General features: G+C 45.6%; 1 protein-coding gene across 1 annotated transcript in view; it reads left to right on the forward strand.

The window, feature by feature from the left end:
- Sorbs1 (sorbin and SH3 domain containing 1) overlaps positions 1-26,861 on the forward strand; it is a 258,428-nt gene that overhangs the window by 108,833 nt on the left and 122,734 nt on the right. The window contains exons 3-6 of the mRNA XM_052761714.1: positions 9,787-9,841; positions 13,680-13,748; positions 16,774-16,869; positions 19,145-19,273. Of these exons, the coding sequence (XP_052617674.1) occupies positions 9,787-9,841; positions 13,680-13,748; positions 16,774-16,869; positions 19,145-19,273 (349 nt within the window). The remainder of the gene's footprint in view (positions 1-9,786; positions 9,842-13,679; positions 13,749-16,773; positions 16,870-19,144; positions 19,274-26,861) is intronic.

Consider the following 26,861-nt stretch of genomic DNA (forward strand, 5'->3'; position numbering starts at 1 on the left):
ATTCTTAAAGAAAATCTACCTCAGGAATTTGCATTATATTATCAGATGCTTGGATGCAGATTTGGTATCTGTTTTGTTTTTTGTTTTTTTTTTTTTTTTTTTAAAGCCTAATATTAATAAAAAGGGAAAAGGGACTAGAGAAAAGGAGGAACTGTAATCCTGAGCACACAACAGAAATTGTTAACACAGTTAGACACTAATGATCCTCGGCTTAACAGTGTGAATTTGGGGTTATTGATTTGGGGCCTGTGTGTACATGTTCCATTTCAGTTATTAAACATCAGGAAGAGAGGTCTTCTCAGAAAAGACAATGTTTTCAGGATTTTGTATTGATTTGGGGGTAGGTCAGTATACTTTCAGTAAAATTTGAAAATTTAAGGAAAACAAGCACTTTTTGAATAAGCCACTATTATGAATTGAGGCATTTAGGTTATGTGTTTGCAAAGGACACAAAGTCTTTTTAGTGAATGGAGTCAGTGTTCTCTCATTCCCGAGCTGGTGTTGCCTGCACTGTAAAGGTCTGTGTAATGTAGGATGTGGTGAACAGGGATTTCATAGCTTGTGAGCTGGAGCTGTGTGGGACTGTCTGTGAGAGCAGACCGCTCCGCTGTGTGGGAGACCCACCCTTCTGCCATTCGTGAACTCCAGCGGGCCCCTGTTCAAAGACTTTCTTAGGTTTGTTTTTCAGCCTTACATAGTACCCACTTTTTAGTCTCATTTACCTGCGTGTGACCTGTGGCCCAGCCCTGCCTCCCCAGGGAACAGAAGATGCTTCCATGGTGACTTCTCAGTGGGTTCACATTGTATAGTGACCCCTTCAGAAAGAGTGAGGTATCTCTGTCCTGGGCTTGCCCTTATTTTAAGGTTCTATATTTATAAATCTTTGTAATGATGCTTTGCTTTCATCTAATGAGTTTGCGAATCTGCCGTGTTTTGAATTCTCTAGATTGTCTAAGGGATGAGCTCCAAATTCACTGGATGCCACAGTCAGACAGCTTTGTTTGGGTTCTGTAGACACGACCATATTTGGGAAACACAAATGGGCCAGTTTTCACTTTTAGGGTTTGTCTTGGTTAACAATGCATGTTTAAGAACCTTTGTGTGCCCAGAATGGCACAAAGAAAGAGGTTTCAAAGTAGCTCAGGGCTCTGGAATGCTCCAGGCAGAGGAGCAGGGAATTGGCAGGGGCAAGGCTAGGGTCTAAGAGGGGGACTGTGTGTGTTGTCACCTGGTAATTCCTGTAACTCTCTGAAAATGAAGTATTTGCTGCAGTTGCTTCTTTAGGAAGTCTGGCGGAAACTTCAAGTCATTCTGTGTCCCCTGAGTCCTCATAAGGAGCTACACTGGAGTAGCCTGGCCTCACAAGCAAAAGCAGTTGATGTGATTAATGTTAGAATTCTGCACTTGAGGTTGCTGCTGTTAATCTGGTGAAGAGTGCATTGTGTGGCGTTCTCATAGACAAGATTGTAAGTGACGTTTTTAGTTTATCTGCTGGAATTTTCTCTTGAAAGTTCTGAAGATTACATAATTATATGCTAGCTATCAAATATGAGCTAAGAAAAATTAATTTTCATGAAAAGGATTGTCTTACAGGTTGAACATCCCTCCTCTTAAAAGCCATAGGTCTGAAATGCTCTAAAACCTCAAACTCCTTGACTGCTAACATGACAAAAGACCTCAAGGGATGGATTGCAGTCAAATGGAAACATGCTGGAAATACATAGAGTTGGTTTTAGGCTCATAGACATCAGGTGTAATGAATCACCGATACATTTCAGGTAGATCTTAGATCCCTCATTTGTCTTATATACAAATCCTCAAAATCTCAAAATGTAAAAAAGTCAGAATGCTCTGGTTTCACACATGTCAGGTAGGCAATCTTGCTGATGTTTGTTTTGTCAATTTAACACAATGGGCAGAGGGAACCTCAAGTGAGGAATTGCCTCCATCGGATTGGCCTATGAGCATGTCTGTGGGGCGTTTTCTTGATTTCTAATTGATGTAGGAAGGCCTAGCCCACTGTGGGTAATGCTATCCCTAGGCGGGTGGGCCTTGAAGGCTTGGAAATGGACCATCTTGCCAGGTATGCTACACATAGAGCTAGGGTGTGTGGAGCACATGTGAGGAGGTAGAACTGGAAAAGTCATTGGACTGTTCTTCCAGATCCCATGGCATGTTAAGATCATTGTTTTCTACAACTGTGACATTTGGGGTAAGTTTAGAAATTATGCAATTGATTAATCAAATTTTTTATATTTATTCATTCTTCGATTCTCCCTAGTTACACTTAGGCTTACACTTGTCACCAGAAGAACTGTCTGACTTTATCTTCTGGGCATACCTCTTGTCCTACATCTTATGATAGTCTTAGAGACAGCAATAGAGCCAGGCACTGTCCTTGTGCATAGTAGGTACTCAAGGAACACTGTTTTGGACCAATAGACTTTGCTGATAAATTTCTTTCCTTTCTGTGCTGCCCGACTAACTTTTGGGCCTAGAGGGGCCTTTGTTGGGATCAGATACAGGAGCTCTTTCTTGCTCAAGTCAGGACATGGCAGTTGTGGGCTGGAATGGATCTGAGGCTTATTAGGGTAAGATCATGATCTAGAACTTCGAGGGTGAGCAGAATGGTGGGCATGAGGATATACGGGCAATGAAAATAAAGAATTATGAAGAACGACTTTTCCAGGGATGGGGGTAGAGTGGAACCCTTAGACACTCTCAATGGACAGATCTTCCCTCAACAGCATTACTGGATACTTGCTCTACCCCAGGCTTCATACTAGATACTATGGAACAGATGAATACCAGCCACCCTATGAGCCCAATGAGTGCTGTCTGGTGGGCTTCTTGTGAGGCAGCCGAGACAGGGCAGCAGGGAGGGATGGCGAATGGACTCAGCCAGGCCTTGAAGCTTGTTGCCTGGACTTTAAATTGTGCAGTGAGGGGTGGGTACCATTGGAAGGTTCTAAAGTGATACAGTTTGTTAGGTAACCATGGAGGGCTGGCATTGAGCATGCTGAAGGTGGAGGCTGTCCTGAGGAAGTAGATGAGCAATAAGAGGCAAGTGTGTAGAAGGGCTGGAGAGATGGCTCAGTATTTAAGAGCACTTGCTCCAGAAGTCCTAAGTCAGTCTTTGTGGGGTGGCTCACAACTGACTGTAGTTCCAGTTCCAGGGAATCTAACACCCTCTTCTATAGGTAAATAAAAATAAAAATCTCTAAAACAAAGAAGTTGATAGAAAGGAGACTTAACAAAACAAAATAAAAGCACAACTCAGTTTTTGTACCCAGTAAAGAGGTGGGTAGAATTCCAGGCTTATGAACCCTTTAATTTGTAGCCGCAGAACTCATTATCAAAGGAAAGCTCAGGAAGTAGACGTTAATGAAATTGACAAAAGCACAGGTTGAAATGACAGGTGGGGAGTGGGTGGGTGAGTGCCTGCCCAGTGGCCTGGGGAGGCTCATGAAGCCTCCTTCCAACATAGTTGGAAAGCTATGGAAATGGTCCAGAGGGCCTGTGAATCATCTTGTTCTGACCCTCCCGGTGAACCCTGAAGGAAATGAGTGTGAAGCTGGAAAGGAGCAAGGACCAGCTCATGACCCTGTGGCCATGAACTCCTAGAAGATCCACAGAAGCCCTGTTCTACCAGGAGGATCCTCATTGCCCAATGCAAGTCAGTTTTTGGTGACTCCCAGGAGTTGGAACGTGTTTGTGAGGAGGAAAAAGGGGTTGCTGTCTGAACTGTGGTCAGTAGACCTGAGAGGCCCCGACTAGTACAGAGACTGTTGGACTTGGCTGAGTGTGTTCACGGGAGACCTTTCGGAAAGCTATTTGAGATAATTGGTTAGAACGGAAACTGAGTTGGAGGGACTCCAGGAGGAAATGGGAGGATGTAGGGGGTGGTCTTTTTGACATATTTTCCTAGTGTTCCCTCCCTAGAAGCCATCGGCCTGTTGTGTTCCAAGCCCCCAGCCGAGTCTTGGGATTCCAGATCTAAGCTAATGTCAACCCTATCCTAGTTTCTCCCCCTTGAAAGGAAGTGTCGGCAGCTCAGTGTTTGTCCCTTCCTCTGTCCAAAGAGCCTTCTGCCTTCCTCCAATAATGCAGAGAGTTGAAGAGAAATGCATTGTAGCAGTTGAGAAGGTACCGATGAGAAATTGGAGAGATATGCCTCTCAGGCTGGGGATAAGCAAGTACAGAGAAATAAGGCTGGACATTATTCTGGGGCTTTGTGAGCTGTCTGCTCTTTTTATTGGACATAGCTGCCCGTACATGAAGCCAATCCCAGATTTGATTTCAAAGATTGAGCATAGCTGATATTTTGTTCTGAGGGCAGCCAACTCCCTTTTCAGCAACTGGAGTAGAGTAGAAGAGAGTCTTGTCTACTTGAAGGAAAAGACCCTACAGGTAGGTCCTCCTGGCTGAATAGGGACAAAGACAAAGCCCACAACTGCATACTCAATACTGAGGGATGTAGTTCTTCCCTTCCAATTTATAGTCTTGTCTTACATTGGAGACAGTGAGGAACCATGGAGGCAAAAACACCATGGTGCTGAAGAGAAGCTGGGGTGTGCTGTGTGAGAGCTTAACTGAGGCTCCTTCTCTGATAGTATCTGTGCCTGATCTTCATTTCTACAAGTTCAGTTTCTCTAGCTGGGTATCCCCAGACTGTCCACATCCGGACCTTTCCTTCATAGTCAATAGCTCGTGTTTGGTTATTTGATCCTGTTTCAGATGGAAGCATGAGTGTGACTTTTGCTTTTTAGCAGATTATTCATTCTTTGTTGCAGAACTGTTGATTATTTGGATCAGCATTCTAAGCTGTGGCTACTTCTTCACAGCTTGTTCTTTGGTGGAATGTCTGTGGTGATGCTGAGGTGCTTTGCCCAAGTATGGTTAGGCCTGCAGCTCCAGGTGCCGGATGGTGGCTTGCCTCTGATCGACCCACCCAAGCTGAGACTCTAGGTTCCTGCAACCACAAGGAAATGAATGACAAGTTGTAGTTGATGGGTTTTGCCACTAGGTTGAATCATTTATTCTTGCTGGCTTTTACCCAAGGTGCCTGGACTTGGAGGGGACTTATTGGAGATTTTGAAGCTGTGCCGTCATTTGTTCAACCAAATCATGTTTTAGAGCATGGCTTAAAAGTAAATTTTAACTATTAAGTATCAGAGTGTGTGTGTGTGTGTGTGTGTGTGTGTATGTGTGTGTGTCTGTGTGTGTATGCATGAGCATATATGAGGAGTCCAGAGGTCAACACAAGATACCTCTGTCAGTCACTTCTTTACCCTGTTTTTGAGACAGGGTTTCTCACTGACCCTGGAGCTTACCAATTGGCTAGTCTGGTTGGCCAGCACGCCCCAGGGAGCCTCCTGTCCCCAGCACTGGCATACGGGCACCTGGCATTTTGTGTGCGATGGGGAGCCACGCTTCAGTTCCTGTGTTAGGGGCAAGTTCCTTAGTGACTGAGCCATCTCCCCAGTGCAAGTATCAGAGGTTTGTTATGCAAAATAAACATTTGAGGTCTACATCCGATATAATATCCGTATTATCTTTAAAAAAGCCTTCACTTCAGAGCAGAGAGAACTGGGGCTTATGCTCAGCCGGCTTTCTCTATTTTATACGATCAGGGAGGACACAGTCTAGGGATGGCGTCATCCACAGCGCGCAGGTCTTCTTACTCCAAGTGACATCATTGACATCACACCTCACAGGCTTGCCCAGAGGCCTGTGGTTCTCAGTTCCGTCAAGTTGACCATTCACAGTAACCCTCACACCTGTGGCATTTTTGTGACATCATGTCCTTGGGTCTCATTTACTGCTCCTCCCATTCTTTCTTGCCCCTTATCCCTGCTTCATTAACTCCTCTATTTGTACTTTTACACCTTTTCTTTAAATAAAACTGAACTAAATTCTACCTATGAAACAAAACATATATATATATTTTTTTTGGAATCTGGTTTATTTCACTTAATATGCTCTCTAGTTTTGTTTTCCCGCAAAGGACATAATTCTTCTTTGTAGCAAAATACTACTTCATTTTGGACTTGGCACCTCATTCACTCATGCGTTGACACCTGCCTCGGCTTCCGTAACCTGGATTTTGTGAAGAGTGGCTTGAGAATCAAGGTGGGGAGGTGTTCATCGTATAGTGGTTCTCTTCTTAGGTTTTGGAAGAACCTGTGCAGTGGTTTCCACAGTGTCCTCACTAATGTCCTTTCCCACCAGAGGTGTGTTGCGTTCTCACTAGCATTTGGGTTTTGTTTCTTGATGGTAGCCCTTCTGTTGGAATACCATCGTCCATCCTTCCAGCTGTGTGTGGCTTTGCCAGTGGAGTGAGTTTCTAGAAGGAGGCAAACAGCTCGATCTTAATTTGGAAACCAGCCAGCCAGTTCTAGCGTTTTTAACTGGCGAGTTGTGGTCTTTAGATTTAGGCGACCGGTGAAAGGTGGAACTGACTTCTTCAATTTATTCTTACTCAGGTTCGATGTTTTAGTGAGTTAGTAATATTTGGACCTACCCTAATTTGTGTTTGTTAATCTGCCCTTGTAAGAATGGTTCTTCATAAGCTCTTAGGCTTCTGGGTTTTCATCTTCTTGGTGTAAAATTCCTTTCAGTGGTTTATAACACACACGGATTTAACAGTTATGAATTGCTTTATTTTAGTCTTATCAGTAAAAGCCCTGAGTTCTTCAGTTTTAAGGTATAACTTTTTGAATAAAGTAGCCTTGCCTGGCAGTTACTTTGTTTGGGGGATTAAAAGCTACCAGTTTATACTCTGCTGGGCTTAACGATTTTTGTGGAGAGGTTTGCTATTGAATGGGTTTATGTTTGTAAGCAGCTTGCAATCTCTCGAGTGCAGCTTTCAGTATTCTTGCTTTGTTCTGTTTTCTTGGCATTTTAACTATATGATGTGGAGGGATCTTTCTGGTTATATATTTTAGGTATTGTAAAGGACTAATGTTTGGATGGCCATTTCTTTCCTCAGATATATAGATCTTTCTGCTATAATTTTAAAAGATTTTTTAAAATGTATGTGTATGGGTGTGTCTGAGTGCTGTGTGCATGTGTTTGTGGCCACGAGAGGTCATCAGATCCCCTGGAGCTGCGGTCACAGGTGGCTGTGAGCTGCCTGACACAGGTGCTGGGATCCGAACTCTGGTCCTCTGGAAAAGTAGCCAGTGCTCTTACCCTCGGGCCCATCTCTCCAGCCCCTCCTTGAATAGCTTTTCTGTGTGTTTTGATTGTGTCTTAGTTCCTTTTTCTACACTATAGATTCGTAGATTTGGTCTGTTAATTGTAGCCCAGAGGCCTTAGTTGTTATGGTCATAATTACATTTTAGTTTTTAAATTGTTTGTGAATGCTATAGGCCCTCTGATAGTCTTTCCGCACATAGTCTAGTATGTGGCTGATGTTTTCCACTGTGGTGTTTCCTTTTTCTTTAAGCTCCCCATTTCCAAGATTTGCTTGGTATTTTTCTTCCAGAATCTATCTCTGCATTTGTATTTGAAGTTGTTGAATTTCTTACTCAAACCTTTGATTGACATATGCATTTCACCTGTCTATTTACTTGACTCTTCTTTGAGGTTCGATGATGTTGAAAACTAGACCTGAATTCTTTGTCTAACCTTTCACGTATTTCATTGCCTTGGACTCAGTTACTGAGGTTACAGATGTTTGGAGGAGTCGTGTGACCTTGCTTTCTCACATTGCATTTCTGTGTTGCAATTATGCATCTGTTGGGATGGCTCCATCTTACTTTCTTACATGGGAGTGTTCTTAGCGAGCAGCCTTCCCTTGAGGGCTCAGTCTCCACTTCCTCTGGGGAGGAGAAAGCTTGCTGCTGCCGGATGGAAGTACAGAAATGCAGAAGGCATGAGGTGTCCAGTGTGGGAGGAGCCAGTGGGCGCTCAAGGCCTCACTCTGAAGCTTGTAAATTACTGGTGAGAGAAATGGAAGAAGACCTGGCTGAAGGGAGAAGCCATGCTCAGTAGCCGGAGCACTCACTATTGTGAAAAACATTAGCTTCCCTCAGAGTGATTATACAAAATCACAACTAGAAATCCAACACTTTTTCTTTCTTCCTTTTTTCCCCTTTCTTTCTTTTCCTTTTTTCCCTTTCTTTTCTTCAGGGTGAAAAAAAGATGACCATTTTAAACTTCACATGAAAACGTAAAGGACCTAGCTGGGTATACCAGCCCTTGAGAGGCCAAGATAGGAGGACCTCAGCAACTCTGAGACAGGTCTAGGCTCCATAAGGAGCTCTAGATTGGCCTGGGTCACAGTGTGAAATCCGTTTCAAAAATAAAACAAACAAAATGGGAAATGCAAAGGACTAAAAATGGCCAGAAAGATTTTGAATAGGGATGAAGTAGGAATTATCTGATTTCAAGATTATGTAAGAAGTAGTAATCAAGCAAGTGGGTTATTGGATGGAGATAGCTCAGAGGCTAGAGTCCAGAAGGAGACTTACACATCTGTAGCCATTTGCTTTTCAAAAGGGTTACACTAAATAGGAAAGACAGGCACAAAAGCTGCATGTATGTGGTACCAGCCGTAGAAAATAGTGGGGCCATAGTAATGGTAAGTAGTCAGTGTTCCTGGGAGCTTGGTGTGACTTACTTGACTGTAAGGAGACACGGGGACCATTTCTGGGGGCGGTGGAGATGCTATATGTTGTGACTTTGGTGGTAATTATAGGGTGTGTTTATTTGTCAAAGTGTTACAGGTGTGTGTGTGTGTGTGTGTGTGTGTGTGTGTGTGTGTGTGTGTGTGTGTGTGTGTGTGTGTGTTTACATATAGTCTCCCATCTGAGTACAAATTAGGCCCCAACCCTGCTTAACTTCAGATGAGACTGGGCATGCTTAAGGTGGTATGGTTGTAGACAGCATACCATCTCGTACAGTGAAGACTAGCCTCAAACTTACTATGCAGTAAGGATGACCTTGAACTGTTGATCCCCCTGCCTGCACTTCCTGGGGTTACAGGCGCACTATACCCAATTTGTTTGTCAAAACATATTAATACAGTTTGGTTTGAGCATCCATGTAGCTTAGAGGTCGAATCTTTGGTTGGTGTAACCCTTGAAGCTCTGGTCTGATCTTCACCACCATCGAAACCGAACAGACCAAAACAGATGGATACCTTTCCTTGGAGACAAATGATAATAAAATGCCAGCACATTGTAAGCTTCTCGGTTTGAGACCGTCTAATTCTGAAGGCTGCTCACTTGAGCATCAGTGATGGTTTCTGCCATAGGTGAGGAGGGCAGTGCCTAGGCACTTGGCCAGCAATTCAGGCTACCCAGTTTCCATGATCAATCCCAGCACAGTTGGGCATGCTGCTTCACCTCCCTGAGTCTCATTTGTGAACTCACACTGTGTTAGTGCTTGCTGTCATGACTCAAATAAATTATTTAAAGCACCGAGAACATTTCCTGGTGCATTGTGAGCTACCTGTAAACATCCACAATTACGTATTACCCTCTGATGATGATTTTTTTTTAAACATTTACAAAATTGATGTTTTTAATTGACTTGTTGCTAGAAGAGATCTGGGATTGCATCTAAGCAAAGTCGGGGTGACAAGAGCAAAGCTAGGAAGTTTCGTGAGATGCCCAGAGTCCCCAGATCTGTGACTAGCCATGAGCTGGAAGCCTGGCCACACAGCGGCTCACAGTTGAGCTGTTTGACCAGGGCTTACAGTGTTTGCATTTTAACACGAGCTGTGGGGACTTACCATGCAGCTGCCATTTAACCACCCCATTGTGTGCTTCTCTGCAGAGCCGTCCCGAGCTGCAGCTGTGGAAGACTTGCCCCACCACCAGCATGAGTTCTGGTAAGTCATTTCAGACCCTCTCTTTCTCTTGTCGGAGCTACAGAACTGGGTGGTTTACTGAGATGTCCACATGCCTTAAGGTCCTCAACAGCAACGCCACTACTTACATTGCAGAAGAGTTTTTCAACCCACACCTATGAAGAACTCTACCATACACTGTGTGTGTCACGCCTGTCTTACAAGAGCCCCCTTTCCTTTTAGTGGCATATAATCAACATACAATAAGCTGCAGTTACTTTAAAGTAGACGTTTGATGAAATTTGGCATATTTCTACACCTTAGTTGTATTTCTTAATCTAGATGATTGATGCAAAATACACAATTGAATCATAATCTTCCCCAGATCGGGACTAACCCAACACTTCCTTTATCCGGCTTGCAGAACAGCTAACTTATGCTTTCAAGAATCAAGATCCAAATAAATTAACGTTTCAAGTATTTTTAGTCTTGGACTGGGATTGAAAGCTTGGAGGGAGGGAAGAGAGAGTGGGGACAGATCCCTGTGCCTTATGCAGCTGAGACTTGTCAGTGTCCAGCCTGGAGATGTTTCCTTCCTGGAATTAGTGCCACCTTGGCCTCCTGCACCTGCAGGTGGGGATGGGAGGCACGGGACCACGTGAGTATCTCATTCAGGGTCCTTCTAATCCTGCACCATGGTGAGGGTATTTTCGGAGGCCCCTACAGATTAAAAGGCCTTTTCCATTTCTTTACATACAATGCTCATTTAGCCAAGTCCTGAGCTGTGTGGGACTGTGTGTGGTGAGGCCTGCGAGGGCCTGGGGGTGGAGCAGCTCAGGGCTGCACCCTTCCTCATACACTTCTTGTGCAGCTCGAGTCTGTGCTGAATTTGCCTTTGCGTTCCCTCTGTGAAGTGGACATGGTAATAGCACTGCTCCATTGGCATTTTTCTTAGACCGAGTGGAGCGAAGCTCTTAACGTATTGAGCACCATGCCTACGCTAGTGGTGTCTTGCTGTTCCTAGCCCAGAATTCCTTCTTGCAAAGTGAGGTCTCTGGTTTGCCTTGGGCCCCTTTGATTTTTTTTTCTGTGCCAAAGTAGACACGGGTGCTGCTTACTGACTCAGTTTCTATTGTCGGTGTGCCTTTCGGTTAGTTCTTTTGTGACACAGTGTCAGAGAGCCCCGATGGCCTTGCATGCTCCATGTAGGCAAGGATGACCTGGAACTCCTAATCATCCTGCCACTGTCTCCTGAGTGCGGAAGTTAGATGTGTGTGACACCAGTTCACATTATGTGGTGCTGGAGGTGGAACCCAAGTGCTCACTCACACATGTTAGCAGTGGTTTTGACAGGTGCGCCATGTCCCCAGTCCTGCTTTTGGCTTTTGTTGTCATTTATAACAGGCTGGGCCCTTTTTCCCGTTTCCTTTTAAAAACAAACAAACAAAAGCTTTGCTCTGCAGCCTGAAGTTTCTTGCTCTTCTAAGCCAGTGTTGCTACTCCTGACAGTTTTAAAGTCAGGAAGAGGCCAGATGAGGGTGTACCAATGCCCAAGGTGCACCAGGATGCCCTTCCTCCCCTGAATCTCTCAGACAGGTGCTGGAAGGGAACTTTGCTCAGGGGCCTGAAATCCTAGGCCTTTTGACCTAGTAATCCTGTCTTGGGAATTTCTATATTAATTCCAAGGAAACAAAAATACTCCCATGAAGGTGGGGTGTGAGAAGCAGTACACTGTGTGTTTACTTGCTATTGAAAGTGATTGGTGGGAGGAGAGTCGCTACGTGGAAAATATTGGTTGCATCTTTAGTGGAAAGAACGGCAGTAAAACAATGTATTGTTATTTCAGTTGCTCGTGGGCTGCCGCTCTCTGAGGGAATCACTGTCCTTGCAGTGGCTTGTTTCATTCTCCTGGAAAGCATCTCCCTCCACCCTCAAGGCTGGGCCTGGCTTGCTGCCTCTGAGATACAGATGGGGAAACTGAGCTTCAAGGAATTAGTCACCTGCGTGGGGTTGCCAACTCGTGTGGAGTGGAGGCAGACATGGGCTGCTGTACAGCGGCGTAATTGCTGCAAAAGCTGAGCTTTATTTGATTGTTCATTACTAAATACCAAATGCTTATTCCAGTTTGGTTGTTATGGTTAATTAAAAAAGGAAAGGGGGAAGGGAGGAATGTGGGCCTGGTGGTAGCTCACAGGCAGCCTCCCCACTAAGTGGGCTCAAGGCAAGGCCAAGAGTCAGAAGGACGTGATCAAGGGGACTCGGTCAGGTGCATGGGGACAGGACAGTAAAAGAGCATGCAATGGGATGCTGGAGCTTGTGTTTCCTTTTCTTAAAATTCCTCTTCTTCCACCCATTCTTTTTTTTTTTTTTTTGGTTTTTCGAGACAGGGTTTCTCTGTGTAGCTTTGCGCCTTTCCTGGAACTCACTTGTTAGCCCAGGCTGGCCTCGAACTCACAGAGATCCGCCTGGCTCTGCCTCCCGAGTGCTGGGATTAAAGGCGTGCGCCATCACCGCCCGGCCCTTCCACCCATTCTTGAAATGAGGGTCCGAGAGAGATTTAACGTCCAAGAGAGCGAGCCTCTGTCTGAAGGTTGTTGTGAGCCACAGCTGCATGCATCCTGGGCAGTCCTGGCCACTTTGGGGAGGGCCTGCTCAGGTGCTGTAGAGGCAGCAGCCTGGCTGTCCGGTGACAAGTGTTTATCAGATGCTCAACCCTTGGGTAGGCTGGTTATTAAAAGCCTCGTTGTGACTTCGTTTTAGCCAGGTTTGCTAGTAGGGTGTGAAGTGGGTTGTAGGCCCAGGGTTTGAGGAAATACATAACAAGTCAGGAAACAAAAATGCTTGTCTTAGTTGGGGAAGAAGATGGGTTGTAAGTGGGACAGTTCAATCTCAGCTTAGTGATTGTTGGTAGGCTTGGCCTGTTGAGACTCAATTATCTTATCAATAGAATTGCAGTTCCTAACTCCAGCTTCCAAGGACTGGACCTAAGGAGACAGCAAAATAGTAATCGTGGGTACTCAACATGGACTAGCAATCCTGGCAGAACATGTTTAAAGAACCATAGTTATGATGATGCTTGTAGCTTTATTGGCATTTTGCTGTTTGGGTTCTTTCAAGCACACTGGCCACATACCCTGGTGTGGCATGGTCTTTCTACCCTCTGTTCTTCCCTGGACTGTCTCCAAGTTCCCCAAAGTGATAGATGGAGAACCTACTAGACAGGAGGGACTCAGTGTTGTCTGCTGCCGAGCAGAGCTCAGGAAAATCTGAAGTGACACTGAGGTGTGGTGGTCAAGGTGAGGGCTGAGGGCTTTGTAGCCAAGGTCTACGGATGAAAATCTCTCATGTACTCAGAGTTGAGACCAGGCAGGAAGCACTGGACTGTAGCATGTAGATGAGGCTTCAGTAGGAAAGGAGGATGGAAGGAGTGGTTAGGACACCAGGAGACACCATGGCCATCTCTGGGACAGTCACACAAGATTCTAGACTGGTAAAGAGGGGCAATGTAAAGGCGCTTTATAGGAACGACAGCTTGTCTTTGACAAGTAGAACTTGGAGTGCCATTTAGACACTTTTTAAATGTCAAGGAAGCCACTCCAGGGAAGCAATAGCACACTATCATACACACAATCCCCCACAATACACTTCCTATCCCCAGATAGCTTTTGCATCCTGTCTGGTTCAGGCCTTAAGGTGTTTAGAACTCTCTCCCATGCACCCTAGAGGACTTGTCTCAGGTCTGAGGAAGCTGATCGGATGTGTGTGGACAGAGCCGTTCTGTTGGAGCAGAATGCCTCAGCTTTATCCCCACCCCATACCACGTGGTACTCTGATTGTTGAGCAGGCATGGTCACAAACCTTCTGTTCATCTTTCTTTCAGAATGTGATGTTGGAAGCTCTAAAACTGTTGTGAATGGCTTGGTACCTGGCAGCCATGGGCAAGACAAAGGTAAGGCTATTGAAGAGAAGCCTGGCTTGGTATCAGAAAGCATTTCTAGAAGATGCAGGACACGCTGGGCAGGGGCCATTCCCACCTTTCTGGGGAAGATGTTATTGGCCTTTTCTTAGGAGGCCTAGTTCCCATGAGACCTGAGCTGTGGCCCTACTCTTTATGGGTCTGAAGCTGTCTTTTTCCAACTGTGAGATGATGTGCTCACAAGGATGCTGGGATGACAGATTAGATAGATAGTGCCAGGTAAGTGTCATGCCTGGCACATATGGCACTCATTGGCCTGGAATTACTTATATATGGCGTGCTACCTTCACTTGTCATGAATAGGAACACATCCACAGTCCTATGAAAGGAATTATTTTAGTGTCTTTAGTTTTATGTATATCCTCTCAAATTTTTAGCGCACACACACACACACACACACACACACACACACACACACACACACACCCGTGCTGGCGGATTCAGTCAAGAAAGAGCTTTGTACATGTGGACAAGCACTTTCCCACCAAGCTGCCTTCTCAGTCCTCGTAGTTTTACTTTAGGAATTCTTCCAAATAGGCAATAGAAGTGTGAACGAGTGGTGTGGTAAGAAGACGTTTGCGAGGGGCTGGAGAGATGGCTCAATGGTCAAGAGCACTGGCTGCTCTTCCAGAGGTCCTGAGTTCCAGCAACCACATGGTGGCTCACAACCACCTTTAGTGAGACCCGATGCCCTCTTCTGGCAGAAAGGTGTACATACAGATAGAGCACCTCATATATTAAATAAATAAATAAATCTTAAAAAAAAAAAAAAGATGACTGAGAGCTTGGCAGCCCACTTCTGGGCCCCTCTCAGTTGCTCTGTCTTAGCTACTGAGGACTTTCATTTTTTCTCTTCTACTTAATAAATCCTCTTTGCTTTAAGAAACGAAGAAGATCTTGAGGTCCTGTTTTCCCAGGGTACTCTCACCCCAACCTGACGTCAGTGTTGTGCAATACGAGGTGACAGGAAGCAAGTTGGAGTAATTAGATAAACTTAGTTCCAGCTCTGCCTGTGAAAAACAGACATGCAGGGGGCCCTTTCATCTCTGCAGGTGCGAGTTCTCTTATCTACAGAAGAAGGGAGTTTGAGTGCAGTGTTTATTTCTGCATCCTATCCTGAGCTCCAGTGACTCCATGAACACTCATCTATCTGTGTTCTACAGTATCCATGAGGAAAGGCTAAAATCCCAGCGTGGAGCATTGAAGTAAAAAAAAAAAAAAAAAAAAGATGCAGCATTTCCCAAAGTGTAATTTCAGAGTTTGCCATGTTTAGCCTTTGTAGTTTTCATCAAATGCATCCAAATACTCCCTTTGAGAAGGCAAGATGTTCACTCAAAAGGAACTCCCTCGGAGAGAGAAGGCAGAGGGCAGAGATGGGGAGCAGGAGTCTGGTGGCATAAGGCCGAGCTCTCCGGAGACAGGAGGTCGGTGCTGTTTTGCTCCCCACCTCCCTGGCTTGCCTCCCTCCTCCACTGTGTGGTTCATGTGGGCTGTGTTCTTGGGGTCTTGGCCTACCTCGGCAGTCTTGTACTTAGAGAATATGGAGGGACGGGGCTGTGGGAAGGCTGCAAGGGGGTGTTTAAACCAGGAGCATGGCAGGGACTTTTGAAATCTTGGGACTACCAGCTCCACTCTATAAATCTGTTTATAGGAGAACTTTAAGAGTTTTTGTTTGTTTGTTTGTTTTGTTTTGTTTTGTTTTTGGGTAGTGATGGTTTCCCTCTGCCTTAGCAAGACTCACCTTTGGTAGGAAACAAGGAGACAGGTTTAAAGGTTTAAAGGTCATCAGAGTGGCTTGCTAAGGTCACCAAGCCAGATAACTTAACTTCTCTGCACTTAAGAACAGAGTGACTGAGTGGTTGTCTTAGCCTCTTACTTCTTCCTCTGAAAATGACACCCCAAATCTGCCCCTACTCCATCACAGTCTCCCAAATGATTGTAAGGTAGTTAACAGGATTCCTGGGAAAGTTCATTCTATCTAGATGTGGGCGGAATTGTCACTTTTGACTTAGTTATTGCAGACATACACTCCGTGCCTGCCATATGCCTTCCAAAGCAGCAACGTGACGGGCAGGAGGGGGCACTGTCCAGGTTGAAGGTGCCTCCCATCCTCCTTCCTGCCTCCTTGACAGTCCCAGTCATGTGATGCTGAGTCAATAGTCTCTTATTTCCAAGCAGTCCTACCCATTGGGCAGAGTCCATTGGAGTCTCTTTCATAGCACATCTTTCTTTCTTTGCTGCCATTAAAGAGAAGGACTGAAGGAGGCCTCACCAGAGATTTGGGGATGGGCCTACCATTGAGCTGGGGGTCTAGAGAGGCAAGGAGCAGGGTCTCAGCATCCAGCACTGTGTACTGTGCTGCTGCCCAGAGCCATAATCATCCACTTGGACACTTGACGCCTCTTTTCCAGGAAAGGGTGGGCTTGAGCAAGACCATCTGTTTCCCAACAGATGGGGGTTCTGATTTGCCCGAGGTCAGAGGGTAATGGCTGTCAGAGCAGGCACAGGATCCTAAAAGGTATGATTTGGGAGAGGCAACTGTGAGGGCTGAAGGGACCAGGCAATCTACGAGAATGTTCCTCTTGTTGCTGTGGTCACCTGCAGCCATGACCCTGTCCTCAAAGCCTAGCAGATGACCCACTGTTGCCAGGGGACACCTTGTACTCTGATAGCGTCCCCTTCCTCTGCTTGCCAGGCCATCTGTGTCTCTGTAAGTCTCTTTGTCCAGAGCCTTGGCAAGCTCCTGGTGTGCCAGGAGGTGCCGATTAACACCGACCAACTCTATTTGAGTGATGGTTGGAGAAAGGCTTCTGCCGTCTTGGCCCAGAACCCTAAAGAAAGAAAGCAGGCTATTTTTAATGGCTGCATCTACTGCTCTTTGCATTGTTCTTTGAGCGTGGGCAACTTCCTTCTATTGTCTCTGCACGGTTCCTCGACTTGCCTGAGTGTCTCCCAAATGTTCTTTCTAGATGCACCGTTTACCCTTTTGTGTTTTCAGCCACTGCCGACCCTTCACACGCTCGTTCTGTTTCTGCTGTTAAAATAATTCCCGTGAAGACAGTGAAAAGCCCTTCAGGGCTAGTACTCCCTCCAGGTATCTCTCTTTGGGGCTGTTTCTATTGTCGGACCATCGCATGGTTTTTTCTCTTCTTTGCTTCTAACACCATGCTGTGAGCCTTAACCCTTGCATGTTTGGAAGGCATTTCCTTCCCCTAAGTTATTTCCTTTCTCCTCCTGTGTGTGTGTGTGTGTGTGTGTGTGTGTGTGTGTGTGTGTGTGTGTGTGTGTGTGTAAGCCAGGGAGTAGGGGAAGAATCTGAGGCTGCAGCCTTGTCCTCCGTGTTTTAGAAGGGTTAGTGCAGAAGCTGGGATGGGGCTGTCCTAAGACTTCTGTGCAAACACAAGTTTCTGGGAGAGTTAACCTGGCCTATCCGAGAACTTGTGAGTCACGCTGAATGAGAAGTAGCTCCTGTAGATGTCAGATGCTAGTTCCCTGTGTGATACTCAGGCCATTCCCCAGAGTACTCCAACCCCTCTCTAGCTTCACCTACAGTTACTTCCTGCCTCCTCCTTCTCCAAGAGGCGGGGGTGTGCCATTCATTTGAGGCTCTGACTCAGAGTTTCCTGTAGACAAAGAGGGACAAGTGGAGCTCAGAAGTTGGGCAGATCTGCCTGTGTGTCCAGGACCGTAGAGATGGGCTGTGAATTTGCCAGTTTGCCTCTCTCCCCTTTGAAGTGACCGTGGTCTGGTTTTCCCAATAGTTGTATAACACCAGCCACTTACTCTCTTGATGGGGTTAGGTGCTCCGTGAGCTTGCCACAGGTCTGTGGTGTGCTGTGGGTCTTGTGCTTTCCTTGCTGTGGAAGAGGGCTGCTGGGGTTAGGGATTGAGAGCAGGGAGGAAGGAGGCTTGGCCGCTCCCTACCCTCGCCCAGGAACAGACATGGGCAGCACACTGAGTCCTGCCTGAAGACACACCCTGAGCTTCATCATCTCATCCTCATTGTGATAATTTTAGATCAGGAAGCTGGACTCGGAGCAGTTGGGGGTATGGGGATGTGGAAGTGATTGTGGGGTTGAGCTTAGAAGTTGAACTGTGAGCAGTTTGGAGGTGTGGGAAGTGAGTGTGGATTGAGTTTAGAAGCTGGACTCTGGGCAGTTTGGGGTGTGGGAAGTGAGTGTGGATTGAGCTTAGAAGCTGGACTCTGGGCAGTTTGGGGTATGGGGTATGGAAGTGAGTGTGGATTGATCTTAGAAGCTGGACTCTGGGCAGTTTGGGGTATGGGGTATGGAAGTGAGTGTGGATTGATCTTAGAAGCTGGACTCTGGGCGGTTTGGGGTGTGGGGAGTGACTGGAGTTGAGCTTAGCTTAGCTGCACATAAGGAAACACTTGGCACATGTGCTCCATGAAATTTCGAGGTCTGCGCTGGTTTCCTGCCTCATCACTGATTTTCCTGAAGGATGGGCACCAGGCTGTTAAAGTGAGCAGTCTTCTCTATTAACACAGTGTCAGTTAGTTATGGTGAACCACAGTCAAAAATATTAAATGAAAATTTCTAGACATGGACAACTCCTCGAAAGTTTTAAATTATATGTAGGAAAAGACATTGTTTGTGTAGGCTGAGTATTGTCTGTGGTTTAAGACATCCACAGAGGGACTGGGGACACATAGCCCTGAATATGGATGACTGCTTTGAGAGTCTTCTTAAGGATGTCCAGGGTCTGTTATGGACCCTGGTGCTGCTGAAAGTGGATGGTTGGGAGTCTGTGTAGATGAAGCAGAGTTTCAGAGGACACTGTTGTGCTGCCGTGGGGACTGAGCCTGTCTGGCCACCTTCCTGGCTGTGTGTTCTCTCATGATGTCGGAGTGTGAGATCTGCCATCCGTGAACAGCGCCTCCTCTGTCTCAGAGTTCAGGGGTCTTGACCAGCGGGAGACTCAAGCAGCAGCCGTTCTCTTGAGGACGTCCCTGATGTGCCTCATTGCCTACGGCTCTTTTGTGAGAAGGGAGCTCTGCGAGCTTGAGAGATCTTTCACAAACTCTCCCGTGAGCCATGCCTTACTAACTGGCCAGAAATCTGCGTAACAACTTGAACTTCATTTCATAGAAGGAATGAGCCAGCTTCCATGGGGAAATGTTTTCAGCTGACATTGTAACTCATGCATTTACTCAGCACACACCTTGCCTCTTCTCCCTAATCTCATGATGCTGCCACAGATTAATTTTCATTGGTCATAGAAGGCTAGAGAGTAGTCGTAGATGTACCCAGGTTCATCATTCCCCTGCTGCAACCATCTGCTAATGGACTGTCATGCAGCTCCCTCAGGAATCTTGGCTCTAACCTCTCCTTTGGATCTTTTCTTTCCAGACATGGACCCTACAAAAATCTGCACTGGAAGAGGAACAGTGACTCTTCGGGCCTCGTCTTCCTACAGGGAATCCCCAAGCAGCAGCCCTGTGAGCCCTCAGGAATCTCCGAAGCATGAAAGCAAGTCAGGTGTGCTGCCCTGGAGACTGGGAGGGAAGGTGGGCAGAAGGGACGGCAGATATCCCTGTGGTTCTGCAGGGCTGGGGAGAGGTTGTGAATTCATTAGCCACATCCTTCTTCTCCAGGGTCCCCAGGACCGGGACCCCGGTCCGTGACTTCTGTCCCTTCTGTGATGATAATTAGTAGGTTAAGAGCTCGACTGAGAGGTAGTTGTATGCTTTGGGTGAAGGCACAGCCTAGTGATCCCTACTTTAGTTTGGGGTGGTTCTGTGCCTAAACACTCTATAGGGCTGGCATTCTTTCTGCATCACAGTTATCAGAAGTAGACAGGCAAGATGGACCCAGCCTGGAGTTTGAGACTTGTGGTGCCTGTTTGTAAGTCTGAGGTGGGGGTCTTTGATTTGATATTTCTGACAAGTTCTGAGGTCATACTGTGGAGCTGGCCCAAGGACCATGTTTGAAAATGGCTACAGGAAATGGGGTTTTCTTTTCTGTGGGAACTGGGAAGCATAGCACAGTCTTGGAACCAGAGTATACAGGAAACGGGGCTTGCAACTTTGGTACAGTGGGAGGCGGGAGTTGTGACATGGTGGAATTATGTAGGATGCAAATGAGTAATGCTTGCATCTCCTGACTTCCTGTGCAGCCGCTTACAATGGGTACCGAGGTAGATGCTTGGGAATGAGGCCAGACTAGGGTTCGAACACAAGCTCCTTAGAGGTAGTAATACCAGTCCCCCTGGGAGGTCATCTCTGTTTTTAGGCCTAGGGAAGGCCGGAGCAACCTCAGCACCAAAAGCTGGCCGAGGGCTTCTTGGTCTTACTTCTGAGCCCGTTCTTGATTACTGACCTGTTGCAGTTTGCAGTGTTTCACTTCTCTGGGAAAGATACGGGCGAGAAGAAAGGCGAAATAATTTCTTCAGAAGGCTGGAGGGTGTGTGGGGAAGAGAGATGATCCAAAGAGAAAAAAAGCCAGTGAAGCAGCTTAAACGGCCAGGCCGTAGGCAATGGCGAGGGAGGCGTGAGCTCCCTCTAGTGGTTGTAGCTGGCACTAATACAGAACACAGTTCTCTCTCCACTGTGGAACATGCTGTGGAACTCTGTGCTACAGAATTATGTGTGGAGTTGAGGTGGTCTAGGAAACATCATCTTTTGTCCTATGGTAATTCCTACAAATTTATTCCAATTAAATTTGGTGAGAAAGAATTTAATCCTTTTCAGCAAGTCTTTAAAAATTTCTTACAATACAGTTACTTGACAGAACTAAGAGGAAGTTATCAGTCATGCACATCTTTGTTAATAATAACTTTATTTTTTTTAAAAAGATTATAGTATAAGACCAGGTGGTGGTGGTGGTGCACATCTTTAATCTCAGCACTCGGGAGGCAGAGACAAGTGGATCTCTGTGAGTTCGAGGCCAGCCTGGTCTACAGAGTGAGTTCCAGGACAGCCAGGGCTACAAAGAGAAACTCTGTCTTAAAACAACAACAATAACAAAAATTATAGTATAATTTCATTTTCCCCTTCCATTTTCTTCCTCCAGCCTCACTCATAAATCCCCAGTCTTTACTTTCATTAAAATCATGGCCTCTTTTTCTTTGTTGTTGGTGGTGGTGTTGGTGGTGTGTGTGTGTGTGTGTGTGTGTGTGTGTGTGTGTGTGTGTGTGTGTGTGTGTGTGTGTGTGTGTGTATTCCTAAGTATATGAATGCAGTCTGCTCTGTGTAATGTTACTTGTATGTATATGTTTTCTGGGCTGACCCTTTGGTACTGGGTAACCAATCGATGTGCTCTTCCCTGGAGAAGACTACTTCTGCCTGCTGCTCTCAGCATTCCTTAGTTGCCTGTAGTTCTTTGTCTAAGGTTAAGACCTCGTGAGCTTTTCCCCTTCCATGTTATCATATCTGTTGGTGTTGTCCTCGTGCAGGTCATGTTTAGGCAGCTGTCTTGGCGAGACTTTATGGATATAGCATCTCTGATGATTCTAGGCAATGCAATCTCACAGCAAGCTTCCTGTTCCTCTGGCTCTTAGACTCTTTCTACCCGCCCCCCCCCCCTTCTGCAATGATCCCTGAGCCTAGGTACAGGAGTTGTGTTGTAGTTGTATTGTTTGGGACTGGACTTCACAACTGTGCATTTAATGGGTTGTGGCTTTCTGTGATGGCCTTTGTCTGTTGCAAAGAGAAGTTTCCTTGATGAGGGGTGAGGACCACATTTACCTGTGGGTATAAGGATGAATACTTGAGTGTCGTTAGAAATTATGCTGGTTTAGTAAAGTGGTGGTGATAGCTTCTCCTTCAAGATCCATCTTATAGTAAATAAGCGTCTTTGTCCTATCAATGAGGTCGTTGGATCCAGATTAGCATTTGCATCACCCATGCTCTCCGTCTTTGCCCCTCCATCTCTCCCTGTAAGTTTCCATGTTGCTGACTATTAGCCTGGTCTAGAAGCCCCAGTCTTTAAATGGCCCTCAACACCTACATTACAGAGATAACTCCAAGTTTCGGTCATTGCTCTAACTCCCTCCTCTTGAGAGAGGTAGTATAGCTGGATGGTCACAGAGTCTCTTGTCTCTTGGCTTTGGCACTTACTGTCTTTGGGGTGGGGGCAAATTCATCAGCCTTGATGGCTTCAGTCTTCTCATCTATCAATTGGACACTGTCACATTGGAATTGGTGGCTTTAAATGAGCTCTTTCATAACAAGCATTCAGCACAGGCCTGTCATCATAACCCTTGTTGTTACCGTAGTTCAGGAGACCTGCTCAAGGTTGAATCCTGTCAGTTTGAAGGCATGATGTTCTGGACCAGGAGTGAGGGCAGTGGAGATGGAGGACAAGATAAAGTGTCTTTGAAAGAATGAAAGAATAGGGCTTGATGTGAGACTCAAGGACTCCAAGCTGACTGGGTGGTTTTCTAGATTGTGTTACTCATGGAGAGGGGGGATTTGTGAAGGATGTTGGGAAGGAATGTTCAATTCCATCATTAGCTATGTTGGGTTTCCTGACAAGAGAAGGGCTTCCAGGAGAAATTTCTAGGAGGCATTTGGAGATTAAAGTCCTCAGTGTGAATAGAGGAGTCCTGTGTATCCACATGAACTCTAGGAAAATCGAGAAATCTTTTGTGGTGGATTGCTACTACCAATATAAAACATGTATGAGTATAAGACCAGGGAGAAAGAAGCTGGGGCCCTTAAAGATGGCCTGTTTAAACCCACTGTTCAGATTCCTGCTTTAAAATATATACATTTAAAATTTTATTTTTAATTATGTGTATGTATGTGTCTCTGTGTGGGTGTGTGTACATAAGTGCAGGTGTCTGTGGAGAACAGAGGTAACAAATGCTGTTGGACCTGGAATTATAGGTGGTTACAAGCTTCTCCCCTGCCCCATGTAGGTATTGAGAACTGAGCCAGGGTTCTTTGAGAGAACAGCAAGGACCCTTAACCACAGAACCATTTCTGTAGCCCCGAGTCCTGTTTTTGAGTGGTAGCTGGATCCCAGGTCCCTGACCAACACCTCAGCTCTGGTTATGGCCCTTGGCCCTTGGAATTAGAACCACCTGAGAAGAGCGGAAATAATTTCAGTACTGACTTCCCAAGTCTGAGAGAAACTCATCACTTTGATCCTAGTTTCATGATCTTATCACCGAGCCATGTCTGGGTGTTTGCTGGGTCAGTTCAGAGCAACCCCATCAGTGTCCTGGGCCAGTGGTTTCTGTTGCTGTTTTGGTTTTACTCTTCTGGAAGAGCAGCTCAGGAGTCTGCACTGGTGGTGGGTGCAGTTCCCAGTTCCTTTCTGGTACGGTCTGGAGGCCGTGTAGCTCGTTACCTTAGACGCTGTCCCCTGACTCACACGCCAGGCGCCAGGTTAGCAGTTCCTTGCATTCTGGGCACTGTGCTAGTTGGCTCCAGTGCTGGCTGCAAAGTCGTCCTTGGACAGAACGACGTGCAGCCACAGTGAACTCATTTCCTCTTGTGTGATTCTCCTCACATTTGCTCTTCTGTAGCTGGACTTTTTGGTCAGACTTTCTTTGGGACCACCAGCTCCCCAATAATGGCATGGAGACTTATTCACTATAAAAGCTTGGCCTTTAGCGTAAGCTTGTTCCCAGCTAGCTCTTACATTAACTTAAATTAACCTGTTTCTCTTAATTCTCTTAAGCTGTGTTCTGCCATGTGGGCTTTTTACCTCACTTCCATTTTGTATGTCTGACTTGCTCTCTGACATCTCTCATGCACCTAGATTCTCACCTCCTGAGTTCCCCTCTCTGCCTGGAAGTCCCACCTGACCTCTCCTGCCTAGCTATTGGCCATTCTGCTTTTTATTACACCAGTCACAGCAGTACATCTTCACACAGTGTACAAATATCCAGAAACACTCTTCTGATTATCAGTGGGAAATGTCTCATAAATTAGACCCTCTTTACCCATTAAATCAGTTTTTCTATGAGTATATGTGCAAGAATTAGGGCCAACTGAAAAGTTAGAGGAAGGAGCCTCACAAGATAGCACCCTCCCCCTGACACCTAGCTGCAAATTTAGGGGAATCCTCAAACTACCTCAGACTCAGTGCTAATTCTAGAAGGGTCCAGTTTGTTTACTACAGGGAAAGGATAGAGATTAAAATCTGCCCAGAGAAGTGCATGGTATAGGGTCTGGGGAAATACCAAAGCATCCCAGACACATTATTTTCCTGCATTGGTGTGTGAGCCTCTCTATCAAAAGTTTTATTGGGGCTCCAAACATAGGTTGTGCACCACTGTCTTCCTTGAAGACTCATCTCCTCTCTAGTAGGCAATGAAGCTCTTGCTGGCTCAAAGCCCTGACTCCAAATCATCTTAGTGTGGTTCAAGTCCTCAGGTAAACAAGATATTCCTGTTCGGTGTAGCGTTCCAGAGACTGGGCAGTTACCTCCCAGAAGCCTAGGGTAAAGGCCAGACCGTTTTATTCATGGTATTAAACTCTCTACTATGTCACATAAATAAAAGGAAAGTACAAGTGAAAGTTGGAGCACATGTAAGCCTGCTTTTAGCACATATCATCTACCTTGCGACTTCTTTCCAGACCATGTTGAGTCTGCCTTAGTGAAAAGTATCCTAAGATCCCAAGAAGAACTGTGTTTTTTAAAAAAAATAAGCAAGAAACCAAAAATGAAATTAGAAATGAGTAAGGTAAAAACAGGTATCTGGAGGCTTTTAGCCACAGGGCAGAAAAGCACATAAAGAGCAGGTAGGATAAAAGACAAAGTAGATTATGTTTTTTGCTGAGAGGCCGAGTGTCTTCGGGCTGCAAATCTGTCAACCTTCCATTTTATTGGAGGAAGCGTTTTGACAGTCTATTCCATCAGCAGTCGGTAATTGATGACTACGTATGTAAAACTTCACCTTGTGCACTCAGCTATAATTGGCCCTGGGCTGCTACCAACCTTCCAGATTCAGAAGAAAAGATAATGGATGAGGGCTGACAGAATGCCAGAGATACGCTCTCCTTCGATAAGGAACCAAGTTGCTTATTGAGATCCTGGGAACTACCCATTTGGGCACAGTGGGGGAAACTGTTTTGAAAATTTGAAATGAGAAGGAAAAAAATCCAAGTCATTTTCCAAGGACAGTATGACTTTGACTTTACTAAATGGAGAGATCGTATACTGTAATTTATATCTTTGGGAATTTTCTGCTGTTTTGAGCTGGAGGTGGTGGTGCACACCTGTAATCTCACCACTAGGGAGACAGAAGCAGGAGGATTGCTGAGAGTCTGAGGCCAGCCTGGGCTATACACCAAATACCACCACATCAGCTGGACTATATAGTAAGACCCGATTTCAAAAACCAACAGGGCTGTGGCGATGGCTCAGTATGTCCTGTGCGAGTATGAGAACCTGAGCTTGGATCCCCAGCACCCGTGTAAAAACCCAGCCTAGTTGTTTATGTCTGAACTGAAACCCCAGTGCTGGGGGGGGGGAGAGAGACAGAGACAGAGACAGAGAGACAGAGAGACAGACAGAGACAGAGAAAGAGACAGAGAGAGACACGACAGACACGGGAGAGAGAGAGACGGGAGAGTCCTGCGGGCTTCCTGGTGAGCAGTCTCATTGAATCAGTGAGTGCCAAGTTTAGTGAGAGACCTTGTTTCAAAAAGCAAGATGGATAGAGACTGAAGGCTACTCAGTTGTTGATCTCTGGCCTCTACATGCATGCACACAGGCAAACATGCCCATGTACATGCATATACATACACACATACATACACACATATATATTCCACACATTGACATAAAACACACAAAAACCCAAACCATAACAAATAACACATACATACCCTGTAATTTATATCTGTGGGGATTTCTCTCCCTGTGTTTTGGATTCCAGTTTTATAAAGCCCATACTTTATGCCATACATTTTATTTAATATTTCCAGATTTATGTGTGTGAATGTTTTGCCTGCATATATCTATGTGTACCATGTATATGCCTGGTGCTTGCAGAGGTTAGAAAAGGGCATCCGATTCCCTGAAACTGGAGTTAGGGAAGGTTGTGAACCACCATGTTGACAAGTCAGGGTTCACACCCTTAAAGAAAACTGACGAGTTGGGACTTGAACCTTGGTCCTCTGCAAGAGCAACAAATGCTCTTAAGCACTGAACCATCTTTCCCACCATATATTTTCATTTCGTCCTGTGACTCATAAAAGAGTCCATGTCTGTTTTGCAGATGAGGATGCTTAGTCAACAAGGCAGAAGATTGAGCTCACAGGAAGTGATCTTACTGCATGAGGATGGCTTCCTTCTGATGCCTATAGGTTTAGAAGAACGGTCACTCCTCAATTTTCATGACATGTCTGTTTTTCAATGTGACTTGAATAGAACCAACCCAACAGGAAGCCCAAAAGTAGGCAAAATAATGTGTCCGTGAGTCTATGTGCTGCATTTACCTCCATCACCAAGGAGCCCCTCACTTGAAGCCTATTGCTGTTTGGGCTTAATGCATTTGAAAAGTGGCTCAGTGAGGTGTGTCTAGAAATAGCAACTTGCCAAAGAAGGGGCATTAAAAGTGATAGAGTGAAGAGAATGACGGGCCATTGTCACAGAATGTCACCTGTGTTCTAGGGCCTGCCAGGTACATGAAGTTCTCTGGGCCTGGCACCTAACTAGCAGTGAGTATTAAATGTGGCCACCTTCACATGCCTGATGTCAGATTCCTTGACAACTTTGAGAGGTCACGGGGAAGGGATATAGTTTACAGATTGAAAACTGTGAAATTTGGTGTGGTCAAAGACTTGCTCCAGTTACACAGCCAGTACAGTGCAGTAATAGTAGCATGTGTGAAACACATGCCCTGTGAGTTTAACATGCAACTGTTGGAGAAAATAGATAACTATGAACTGTCTATAAGGGAGTGGCAGAGACGTAATAGGCAACCTATACAAGAGTATATAACTGAGTCACCTTTAAATTCTGGATTTTGGGGGTATGGCAATAAGTTGTTTTCCCCTAAATAATAATATTTTAGAAGTAATATTTGTATTAATTCTTTGAGAATATCATACAATGCATTTTGATTATGTTCACCTTCCAACTCCTTGATGATCCACTTTTACCTCCC

The sequence above is a fragment of the Peromyscus californicus genome, unplaced genomic scaffold, assembly GCF_007827085.1.
Source record: "Peromyscus californicus insignis strain IS unplaced genomic scaffold, ASM782708v3 Scaffold_4__1_contigs__length_199733344, whole genome shotgun sequence".
Lineage (NCBI taxonomy): Eukaryota > Metazoa > Chordata > Mammalia > Rodentia > Cricetidae > Peromyscus > Peromyscus californicus.